We start from the raw sequence: 12840 nt of genomic DNA, 5'->3' as shown, positions 1-12840 counted from the left end.
TTCTATGGCTTTGGGTGGGGGACGGTTCCAGCCCTAGAATATGGCCCATTCGGTCCTTTTCTTCAGCCCCAGGCTAAGTTTAGGAGAAGGCCTAATGTTACAAACTAGATAATGACGCTTTGGATAAATAGACAGATAGTGAATTTTGCTCTTAATTAAACCACTAAGGTTCAAAAGAAGGCTAACACGATCATCTGAAGTCATACACCTTTTTAAATTAAAAATATCATCAAAAGCTATCTTATAAGACCTAGGAGGTTAAGTAAAATAACACAAATTAATTAGAGTAAGTATGGAGGATAAATGATGGGTTGTATAAATAACTTTAAAATATGGGCGTTAGTTTGGGCACACGAACAGGAAAACCAGGGGGAAGAGGTACAAGCCAGAGGGAAAGACCTTCAGGCTAGAGCTTAGGGAAGAGAACCACCACGGACGTCTGTCACTTCGTCAGCCTGGCCTCCAGGACCGCACGCTCCGGTCACAGCGCTTTGTTTCCCTCTTGGTCAATTACCACTTGCCCACTTCCCATTTCATAAACTTATTTCCACCTGTTTTTCATGAGGTTAACTTTTTTTTTTTTTTAGAATAATTGACTGGTTTTCACCATATTTGACATAATAAATGTTATCAGGGTACAATCTGAGTAAAGTTCAGGTGCCATCTTGAAACAACAAAAAAGTTGTTGATAATGAAAAAAAAATGTCATTCCTGGCCAATAGGAGACTGATGAGCCTAAATGAATCTGCGTTTCAAGGTAGAGGACTGAATGAGGTCTCCAGTTCCCTGAGCTGTTATATATTATTGTATATTTATATTATATAGTATTATTTATTACTATAGAGGTGATATTTTCTCCACTGTGTGATTGTTTTGGTTTTTTTTTGTGAGGGGGAGGTAATTAGATTTTTATTTATTTATTTGTTTTTAGTGGCGGTACTGGGGATTGAATCCGGGAACTTCTGCATGCTAGGCATGTGTTCTACCACTGAGCTCTACCCTCCCCCCTCCACTGTGTGCTTGTTTGCTGACAACATGCCAATAATGTCACTTCATTTCTGTTAAGTATCGTCTTGATCAAGGCTCAACTATTAGGAAGTTAACCAGTTTAAACACATATTTAACTTATCAGCAAAGTCAGAAGCAGGAAGCAAAACCCAACTTCCACCTGCTCTATGACTCTCCAAAGGGTAGCCAGTTGCTTTGGCAGAAGGGCCCGTCCATCCCTTACCTGCAGTGGACAACCACAGGCCCTCTGCCTGCAGAAGCAAGTCTGTCTTCTTCCACATCCAGCATGAGCTGCAGAAGGGGCTGGGCACTGTCTGGAGTCTTGTGATCGGGCCATGAGGTGTACCAGTAATGCTTCACGTGTTGGGTGTGACTTCCTTGCTGGAAATAGTAACAGCCACCAAATGCTTCATTTACTTGTGGGACTAAAAGTCATCCAAACCGCAAGACTGAATGCCGACTATCACTCCCATCTTGCTGGCAACTTACTTCTAGGTGGAAAAAAAACCTAGGGGATTTTTGAAGACTACTCTTTTACCCTGAGAAAACTTTCCTGTAAATATGCTGAGGTCAAAGTTTGACAGTCTTCCTTCTATTAAACGAGAAATACATATTTAATATCTAGTATAGAAATATAGGCTTAATATAGAAATTATACATTCAATATAGAAAATGTGCATATGCTAAATATATGTTTGTAATTTGTTACAATAAACATAAGGGTAGATGAAAATAAAGCCAAGAAAGAATCAGGCTGGAATGTGGTTTCTCTTAGAACATTTCTGACAGGTTATTATGAACATATTGACCAATATAAGAACACTTAACTTTATATTCAGTCACTCCAATAATTGTACAGTCATCGCAAATTCCAGTTTTTGACAGCAGTGAGGAATCTGGTAGTAAAGGAGTGACAAGGGGTCACTAGATTAGAAACATTTTGAGTGAGGGTCCAGGCACAACATCTCAAAAGCCAGTGCCCAGCTGGGGGCCTGTGATGGACTAGGCACTCAAGAACGCCTGTGAAAGGACAGGTCCTGGTAAGTGCCTTGCTGCCCTGAACTTCCCACTAAAACCCATCAGTGCACCCCCGCCTCTACTCCCGTCCTCTCTGCCATGATGCTGTCCCAGCAGCGAGGCTCTGGATAGAACTGGATTCTTTGGGAGAATTGCTGTCTAGAAGTAAAAACAATACCATGGCATCTGCTGCCTGTAATTTAAATAAGATAACTTTTCTGTGACGTAATCTGGTCCAGGAAAGTCCCTATAAATGACTGTAACTCTAAGTTTTGGAAGATCTTATCAACACTTCGGGCTTTTCTTGCCTCCCACAGCCACCCACAAGTGCAGATTTTCCCTTTCACAGTTTCCAGGCTTTACTCAAATCTGCTTAGACCAAAGTGACGTTAAAAAAAAAATCATGATAAAGTCTCCAGCACAAGCCTTAAGTTAAAAGCAGTCAAAAGGTTAAATCAGGGATGTTACATGTATGCAGATTAGATCACAGCATCCTACTTAGTGAGTTTCCTTAATGTCTACTTGTATTAATTTAATTATTTCCACATACTGATAGTAGCTGACAACAAAGAAATAGAAAAGGGGATGATGTTAATTCCTCCTTGATCTTGATATTATTTAATTTGTTTAAATTGAATCTGCAATACTTTCAGGATAAATCATTTAAAGCAGCAATATCACCCTCTCACACTGTCTACTTCGTAGACACCTGCAGCTACACAGTCTTACCTTTAAGACGAGGTTTCGAACGGTGTAGTTATCACATTCATTTACGTTAATAACCAGAACCTCCACCTTCCCATATATTCCTCTCTTTTCTGGCCAGTAAAGCACGCATTTCTGGAGAAGGGAACAGAAGAACACAGCACATGTGAATGGTTTTTATTGGCCTTGGAACACTTATCATTCAGGCATCTCAAAAGTTCCTATTTTATTAGTCAAAAAAAAAATCAAGTATCAATGTTAACAGTTCTGTAAATGCACTAAAACCATTAAAGTACGTATTTTAAATGGGTAAGCTTTCAAAACATGATGATATTACTATTAGCATTATTGTTATTATATTTTACAACTGCTGGGTTATGGAATGGGTTTCTGATCTAAAGTGATCTGATCATTACTTAAAAATGCATTAGATCATGCATTAAATGTTGTATTATTTTTAAAATATCCAAGCTACATTATTTGAAAAACTACAAAATAAGATTCAAGCATCCATACAAGCTCATATTATTTACTATTTTGCCTTTAAACAATTGCAAAAGAACTATTAATTTTTTTACCATATATTTTAACGATTAAGAATGTAAAGAGTAAAAGTTGATGTTTTATTTTGAGTGCCCAGGGAAGCAACTTAATTTTAGAAATATTGTTTAAATAGAACTTGTCACTTTCTTTCAAACACACATGCATTATTTACAGCGAAATTCCTTCACCTGTTGCCTTTAATAGAGAGCTTTGAATCCTCAGGACACCTGTTTCTTCACATCTATGTCAAAGGCATATGACCACACTTGAAAAACACTAAGTACTTATAGATTTAAAAGAACAGCAAAAAATTTACAAAATTATAGAATTAAAGGAAAAGACAGTAAAGAATCAGAAACGTGCCTCCGGACTCTATGCTGCTAAGCACAAAATACTCTAGATGATAGAACCACAAGGAAGTCACTTCACCTAGTAGAATCACTGCTTCTTTCATCCATTACAATAAAAACATTTGCATCCTCTATGTTCTGGTCCTTCTCCAAACAAAGTAAATCATTTTCACCTCTATTTACATGCCACCCCACCTCCAAGACGATCAGGCAACCGGCTAAAGGCTGACTCTGGCTGATACAACATTAACATTAAGAAAAGAAACCTTTTCAAAATACAGCAATTTCTTTCCCTTCTCATTTACCAGTTGCCAGACGTCTCAGATCCCCCCCGGTTTGTTAAAGATAATCATACTAACCAGTCTGCCTGGTTTCTTTCAATGGAGCATCAATTATTTCGCTGCAAGACCCGAGCTATTGTGTGTCTTAAAACCCATGCCTCCTGGATGAATCCAAGAAGAATGACAAAGAATCTCGAAAAAGGTACTGAACAAAGACAGAGACATTCGGTGGCCCAGCAGTCTGGCATACGTGCCCCATTGTCCACGATCGGGCCTAAGGAGCTGGCCCTTCTCTGCGAAGGTGGCTTTTGAAACCAGGATGGGAAGCTGAGCGAGGCAGGAGCTCCCAGCCTGCACCCTGACTCCTCACAATACAACAGAGGCTTGTGCACCTACTTGATAAATGGAAACGCTGCTCGCTTCTCTCCCAAGCTTGCCGGGGCCCTCCTGAATGTTTTTCTTGACTCTCTACCAAAAATGCAATTGGCAGCCGGCTCCCAGTAGACAATGCAATGTGACTTGTTCATTCAAACAACCCTTAATTAGCATCCCATCTCCTCTCAGAGATACAATAGCTTATTTTTACACACTGAATACGTCCCCCCCCACCACCCCTTTTAAGAGAACTAGAAAAAGAGACCAGATAAGTGTAGGTGCTTTTGAATGTGAGGTGGGGGGAGCTGCAAATGTAGTTACTTCTAAGAGCACAAGTTCACATTCAAATGATCTTCATGAACAGCCTTTCAGGGTTTCTTTATTGTGGTGTTAACAATGACGTGAAACAAGAAAATGCAAGGAAGGAAAATGCTCTCTTACAGATAATACTGTGAAGCCACACCAACTGTAGGTAATTCAGAATGGCATGCTATCTCGCAGAATATAGCCCCAAATTGTCACTGTTCTTCTGCTAACTGGGCTGATTCTTTCAGTAAAATTTTCTGTTAATTCTGAGAATTCATAATTTGGAGGAAAAAAAGAGGTTTCCAGAAGGTCATGTGTCTCTTATACAAACAAGTAATTAGTGAACCTTGACTGTAAAGATTCTGGACGTCAACCAATTATTTATAAATATTGGTTTATAGCAAAAGTAGAATGCAATCCAAAGCGATGTAAACTCTTATTTTTATGATTTTTCTTTCTTTGACCCTCTCTCTCACCGCCCCCCCCCCCCCCACTGGGGCTATTTAAGCATAAAGGGAGCAGATCTAGCTAGCATTTTAGTTGCCTGGAAAAAAGTAATCTATTTTTAAGTTACTTTCTTTTTAAATTCTATGCATTTAAAAAATCAAAGAGATTTGTGCTGTGAGCTAAAGACACATATTAAAAACAGAATAGAAAGTGGCTCTAAATAAACAAAAAGAAGACAGTGACATTTGGGTTACATTCACATATGAGAAGGACAGAATGGGTCAGATTGTCTAAAATTATTATGGTCATAGTTATTCTTGGCGTTCCAATTAAATATTACTAACCTAGATGCAGCAATTTAATATTCAAAGTGCCTTCACCAATATTATATCATTGAATCCCTTCCACGATCATTTGAGTTTGGCAGAGCAGAGAGTAGGTATTATGGTTATTATTGTTTTTAAAATCATTTTACAGCAGAGGAAACTGAAGCTCAGGTGTTTTGGTAGGAGTCTCTGAGAACATCTCCTTGGAGGCTTGGACCCTCTGAGCAAATATCACCTTATAAATTCAACTTTCTATCTTTTGAGTTCTGCACTATTAACCGACCAGCTTTGCAGCACAGCATTAACCAGCACTCTCCCTTCTCTCAACGAAATACGCTGATGCTCACGGAACACTGAATGCCCTCGGTCCACTCTCTTCCTAAATCCAGCACATCTTCACTATCTGCTGAGCCGCGTTCACCAAGTGGTATTTATGCCTGAACTTCTTAATGGAAGTTGTACTCGTTACTGGAGCCCAGTAACTCAATCAATGAAACACGAGTGAGAAAGGAAAAAAATAAAAGAACTGTTCTATGAAATAATTGCACACATTAATTACGTTTTCACTGGGGGAAAAAAGTGAATTAGTAAAGCAAACTGCAGTCAAATCAGATACAGGTGAGAACATTATAAAAGAGCAAAGCTTGAAAATCTAGACGGGATTCTGCATTCATATTGTTTTACAAACTTTTCAATGTTCTCCCTCCTTTTAAAAAAACTGAAATGGGACATTTTAATGCTGTATGAAGGGCATGATTTACACAAACTAGATGACCTAGAACTCCAGCTTTAGACCAATATTTTTTTAAAGGCAGTTCCATGATAAAATAACGACCAAATTTGAATATCAACAAATGTACCTGTTTTAAGACAAAATAAAACATTAGAGGCTTTTTTTGTGTGTGTTTAAGCCTCCACTTGAACTTTTTTTTTTTTTTAATTTAGCTGTGTCAAATAAGCAGGCTTCTAACCAGTTAGAAGTGAAGCAGGCTACAGCAACTGAAAAGACTCTAATAGATTAAAAATTGAAGCGCCAAGTTATGTTTGGAATGTAAGCATGTTTGAAAGGACAGGTGAGTAATTTTTCCTAGGGGCTGTCAGCCTCTGAATGTCTGGCCATTCTTAATTGCTTGGGTAGCGTAACTGTCAAGCCCCTAGTCATTCGGGCTGCTGGGCATTGCTGGGCAGTGCTAGGTCCGGCTGCCTCTCTCACCATGGAGTATCTAATTCTGTTCCTCCAGGAAAGCTGCATACCAGTTGCTGGGTCTCCACTGTCCTCCAACACTGCCCTGCTGACCTTGTCTGGACACACAAGTCCCTGATTATGGGACTTCGTTTGCTCGTTTATTTTCCTTCTTGGTACAAAGTGTGAATCCTCTTGTTCACCTCACACTTCATCTCTAACTTGAGCATGACTTCTCCATCACTGTTCCAATCCACACTTTCAAACTGTCCACTACTTTAAGTCATTTTTTTTTTTTTTGGCGGGGGCGGTAATTAGGTTTACTTACTTATTTTTTGAGTGGAGGTACTGGAGATTGAACCCAGGACCTCATACATGCTAGGCACGCACTCTACCACCGAGCTATACCCTTCCCACCTTGTCCACTACTTTGAATGAACAGATTCAATGCATTTTTTTTTTCCTTTAAACCAAATCAAAATGCCATGTGCATCTCCTCTTTCCTTCCTAAAGAGAATGGGCAGAGATTTTAACCTGGACTATAAGCAATTCAACACACGGCTCTCCAGCCACCATCACTGCTCGCACTGGAATTTGCTCCCTTCCCACCACAAGTAGGAGGAAGACTTGAGGAGGGCGTGTACAGTGGGGAGGGGGAGGGGGAGTTGGGAGTCAGGCTGCTGACTGTTTGGCCTTGGGCATATTGCTTAACCTCTCTGTTCCTCAGTGTCCTCACTTACAGAGGGATTTACAAATACATTGACTGTAAAGACTGATTTCAAAGCACATTGTCTGTACCAAATAAATGTTAATTATTTGGGAGCTCAAACAGCCCAGTTTCTAGACTGTCTATGTATATTTGAGTTACCTTCTTGATTCTCTAACTTAAACTCTAATTTTTTAAGCTAATTTAAAATGATTGAGATGATTTACTTTCATTTCATGCATTTGGAATATAACATAGCATCATTAACATTTGTTGCTAGTGTTTTATCAGAAAAATTCATTTTCTCTTCAAATGTACAGCTAAGAAAGTTTACTTAATTTTTAATTATAATTTACTTACATATTGAATAGCCAGTCATTCCCATCTGAATATCCATCAGATTTTATAATGAAACTTAAGGTAAACGTGGGATACACTGAATTAATATTTATATTGCAAAAAACCTCTTTTTCGGATGTATTTAAATAAAGACATATCCATAGTAGCTGTAATTTGACTTAATGAAGCCATTACTTATCTTCTTTCGTATTCATAAGATTCATATAGCTTGCCATCTATAAATGTTAAAATGACCACCTGATCTCAGAGCAAACTGTCTGCCATCTCTTACTCTGCCATATGTTTTCTCCTCTCCACAGCACCTAACACTTTGTAACTGTATATAATATTTTAAAATTTTGTTTCTTGTTTATTGTGTATCCTCGCCTTCTTTTTTTTAAATGGAGGTACTGGGGATTGAACCCAGGACCTCGTGCATGCTAAGCATGTACTCTACCACTCAGCTATACCCTTTCAGATTGTAAACTCCACGAAGGGAAGGATTTTTGTCCATTTCGTCAAAAAAGATATAATCCAAATGCCTACACGGGTGCTTGATGGTTGATTAAAAAACTGGTAACTGAATGAATGAATGTGCACAAACACAGCACTGGATGTTTTATAAAGAGGAAGAGGAACTGTGTACTGAAAGTCATCAAGGTTAGCTGGAGAATTCCAGATGCTAATGATGGTCCGGTTAGATCCATTTCTGGAAAACACATTGGGAACAGGTTCTTTCAGAAGTTCACATCATTTCGCCAGGTAATTTCACACCTAAAAATATACTTTCATGAAATAATCACAGATGTGGATAAAAAAATTGGAAATGATCTAAGTATCTGCTAATAAGGAAATGATTCCACACATTTTTAGAGTTCACACAATGAAATTCCAGCAGTCATTTAAAATCATGTTTTTGGTGAGTTGTTAAATGACACTGAGAACACGCATAATACAATGTTAAAAGCAGACTATACAACTGAATACAGATCCTTTTTTATTCTCTCTACTCTTTGGCAAAAGTTAACATTCCAGTCCTATCTCCCTTCCCCTCCTACTATGCTACACGTGCTCAAACCACACCAAACTACGCAACTCACGCAAGCTATGCGGTGTCCATGTGCGGTTGTTTTGCCCAGATTAAGTTCCCTTGTGCACCTGCCTACTCTGGAGGTCCCTACTGAAAAGCTCTAAGGCACCATATGAGCTATTTGGACACGTAAATGTAATTAAATCTTTCCCGTAATTTTATCAGACAGAGAAAGGAAGGGAGTGAAAGAAGGGAATACTTAAAATAGAATTTCTTTATTTCACTTTTTGAGATTAAACTGTTTGCAAAGTGCTGAATGGACAAAATGGGGTTTGTAAGTATCGAAGTCACATACCTGAACTCAAATGAAAGGTGTATGTGAATATCGAGAGAGTCTACGGCTGTGCTAAATACTTCAGAGAAGTTATTTTGTTAGGCCAAGTCACCAAGGGATTCCCTCACTTTGTGAAAGATAAATTCCATGTCTTACTGTTCCCTGAAGCCAACAGTGGGTCCCCTGCCTTCTAATGTCTTGCATCCTTATTTGGCTCGTTCATTATGTTGGGGCAGCGATTAAGTGTGTGGGCTTTGGAATCAAATGAACCTGGATTAAAATTTGGACTCCATCACTCACTGACTCTGAGGCTTTAGGCAAATGGTTTAACCTTTGAGCTTCAGGGTTCTTAGCCTTAATATGGGGATAGTAAATCTTGCTTTGTACAGTTAGAGTGAAAATAAACTGAATTTATGTATGAACTGTGCTTACTATGTACATTCAATAAATGGCAGTGGGTAGAAACTATCTTCCACAGTATATGTAACATGACCAATATTCACAGTTACTTCTTTTGTTTTCTAGCCAAAAGTCTGAGCCAGTCTGAAGACTTTGGAAATACGCGGATGCTTCTTGTCACGTTTAGACTGATCTAACTCCAGTTTGGCCACTGTGTCTTCTCTAGTAAAGCAACAGTTCATATGAAAAGTTTAAACATTGTGTTTTCAATGTTTTCTTTCTTTCAAGAGGATTTCCCTTCTTGAGATTTATCTAAATGAAGAAATCAAATTTACCTGCAATAAAAACTCTTCTTTTCTTGCAGTGTAAGAAAACTGATTTTTCAGCTCTATTTTAAAATATTTTTGCTCTTTCCTCATTTTGTAAAAAGTGAGTAACCATGAGATACTGGGGCTATTGAATAAGAGAGCTGGCAATTATTCATTTATTCCTTTTTTCTTATTAGAAAGTAGAAAGGTTCATGAAAATATAAAGCCTGGGAATTTCTAAAGATAACTCCACCTTCACATATTTTTGGAGGAAATGATTTTTGTCTATTCCAAACAATGACGCTTAACACAATTGAAAGTTGGCACATTTTCAGTAAACAGTGTCTTCCTGGAAACGTGAAGTCTATTGCGTATTTCTTTTGAGCCAGACCTCTCAGTATCATTTTGATCTGTAAAACATCAAAGTTTCCTCTCCAGTGTTATATTTACGTATTTAGAGAATCTGGATGGGAAGGAATTTTTATTTTAATTTAATGAGTAATCAACAGTAACTGAAGTCAAAATCTTTACTGTGATCTTTGGAATTAGGACTGGGTCCAGGAAAATACATGTAGCAAATTACACATAGAAAACACGTAACGTAATCTATTTGACTTTGATATTTCCAGATGTATCCCAGACATTTAAAAAGGCAAGAGGCTAAAAATGGTAAGGAAAAAAAAATACCTCTCCAATTTCCAAATTGTGCAGCCAAAGAGAAAAATCCGGGGCAAATCCCAAATGGGTGTGGCCAATATTTAAAAAAAATTCTAGCTTTCAACAGATCCACTTGGCTCTCCTATGGAGAATGTGAATTCTGAGAATGGTACTAACAAGTTAGCTCCAAGTATGATGGGCTTGAAAAAGAAAGGACGAGACGGCTCTATTCCTTTGCACATTGAGGACGGAGAGTTTTGAGCATCACCAATGGATCAAGTCAGTGTCACTTTGAAATATACATTTATCTCATACCGCAGTTCTTTTAGAATGACAACCTTGGTCTTGGGGACAGAAGGGAAGAATGTAACTGTCTGTTGAGGCTTTGGCATATTTGCCACTTGTTCATATCATCCCTATTGAACTTTTTCTTTTTTTTTGACCAGGGGTTGGGGCAGGTAATTAGTTTTATTTATGTATTTATTTTTAGAGGAGGTACTGGGGATTGAACCCAGGATCTCGTACATGCTAAGCACGCGCTCTGCCGCTTGAACTATACCCTCCCCTACATTGGAATTTAAAATATGTCACATCCTGCTCAATTTCTAAGGAACACTTTCTGACTAACCAACAACCTTAGCTTCTTCTGTTCTAATGAAACCCTGATTCAAGAGCAGCTTAAAGCACTAAAAGCATTCTTCTGACTCTTTCTTTAAGGGAACAAATATATCACACAATTTGAGGACTGAAATGCTCTAGACAACAAACGTGACCATTTACCTTACACGGTTACTACAGCGTGTTCTCTAGTCCTTGTGAGATATTGTTTCACATATGCTCTGCCAAGTATTAATCCTTAATAAATATGCAACACTGACAAATTAGTCATGTTCTTTGTGGGAAATATAACTTTTTGTTCCAAAACATTTACATATTAATATTTACATAGTTACATAAATCACAATGCATTTTCTATGTTGATTTGGGATGGTTTTATTTTTAATAGAAGAAATAGAATGAGTAAGTGTATGAATGTGCTTTGAGAAAATGCATCGTGACAGTCTATTTAGAAAATTGTAATTCAAACCAGAGTGGGCAGGAGTCATAGGAAAGGTTGCTGAACTTTGGATGAGTCCTGGGTTGTCAGTCACTTTCTTTCATTCCTTTATGGGCATTATTCTACTGATTTTTGGCTTCTACTGTTAGTCACTCTGGTTGTTAAAATCATCTCCGTAGTGTTTTCAGCTCCGCAGATGTGTCTAGCTGTGGATTTACTTTTACTGAACCAGCCTAGGACTTACTGTGCTTTTCAAATTTGAAAGTTCATGTCTGTCACCAGTTTTGGAAAATCCCACTATTTCCTCAAATGTTATTTCTTTTTTCTACATTCTCCTTTTTCTTCTTCTAATACATCCGTTAGACACATCCCGGCCACCTAAATATTGTTCTCTGTGTATCTGAATTTCTCTTTCATATTTCTGGTCATTTTGATCTCCCAGGTAATTTCTTTAGCTCTGTTTTTTAATCTAGTAATTATTTGTTTCGCTCTGCCCAGTTGCTAATAAACTGGACTAGTGAGGTTTTCCTTTTTCATTTTAATGCCTATATGGTATTTATTTCCAGGACTCTGGTTTGTTTTTAAATCTTCCTACTCTTTTTTTTTTATAAAGGAAATCTCTTTTTAATTAATTTTTTAAAAATTCCTATTTAATTTTATTTATTTTTTGGTGGGGGAAGGTAATTAGGTTTACTTATGTATTTATTTATTTTTAGAGGAGGTACTGGGAATCAAACCCAGGACCGCACGCATGCTAAGCATGCACTCTACCACTCGAGCTATACCCTCCCCCTCTTCCTAGTCTTTTTTGATAATAACATGTTCTTTTGTCAAGATTTTAAATTTTATATTTTGTGTGTTTAATTATACAAAAAAATACAGCTTATATTTATAGTTTCTGTTATTTTAATTTCTTCTGATTTTTCCTTATGTTATTTTTTTTACTTGTGTGTCTCAGAATTTTGAATTCTGAGCTTATGTTTAGCTGGACTTTCTCTGCTGAAATTCTGTGAAGTGTATGCTGAAGGGTATATGTACCCAGAAAGGTTTTGCCTTTGTTTCTGTAAAGTGCCCCAGAGCGTTACCAACGCGGTATCACTTTTTTAATTAATTACTTAAAGTAATATAATTTAATTTAGAAATGATTTCTATAAATAAAAATTCCTAATTTATATTAATTACTTAACACTTGGCGTTTCCTGGCTTTTGAATTCTGAATACTCAAGAGAACCTTTTTAGTTATCCCACGAGAAGGCCAGACTTCAGTAGATTAATTTCCTGTTATAGTCCTATTTCGGAAGGCAAGTTTATTTTTGCGGTTCACCATTTCCGACTAAAGGCGTGGCCCTGCAGGTGCTCACTTTATGGAAAGTCTCAGTTCTAAGCCCTGCCTCCTGCAAAGCCCAGGGCTTTGTCTCCAGTCCACTGAAACACAAGTAACCTGAAATTCTCTGGTTTTGCGCCTTTTA

At 37.7% G+C, this 12840-nt stretch overlaps 1 protein-coding gene across 3 annotated transcripts in view; it reads right to left on the bottom strand.

The window, feature by feature from the left end:
* Positions 1-12840, bottom strand: part of PTPRR (protein tyrosine phosphatase receptor type R) — a 228504-nt gene that overhangs the window by 19038 nt on the left and 196626 nt on the right. For 2 of the 3 annotated variants that reach the window (XM_074375401.1, XM_045519461.2), the window contains 2 exons: positions 2755-2865; positions 1232-1389 (listed from right to left, as the gene is read on the bottom strand). In XM_074375401.1, coding sequence (XP_074231502.1) covers positions 1232-1389; positions 2755-2865 — 269 coding nt within the window. The other variant, XM_074375402.1, reaches the window with a different exon arrangement.

Source organism: Camelus bactrianus, chromosome 12 (genome assembly GCF_048773025.1).
Source record: "Camelus bactrianus isolate YW-2024 breed Bactrian camel chromosome 12, ASM4877302v1, whole genome shotgun sequence".
Taxonomy (NCBI): domain Eukaryota; kingdom Metazoa; phylum Chordata; class Mammalia; order Artiodactyla; family Camelidae; genus Camelus; species Camelus bactrianus.
This window is presented reverse-complemented; position numbering and strand designations above follow the sequence as displayed.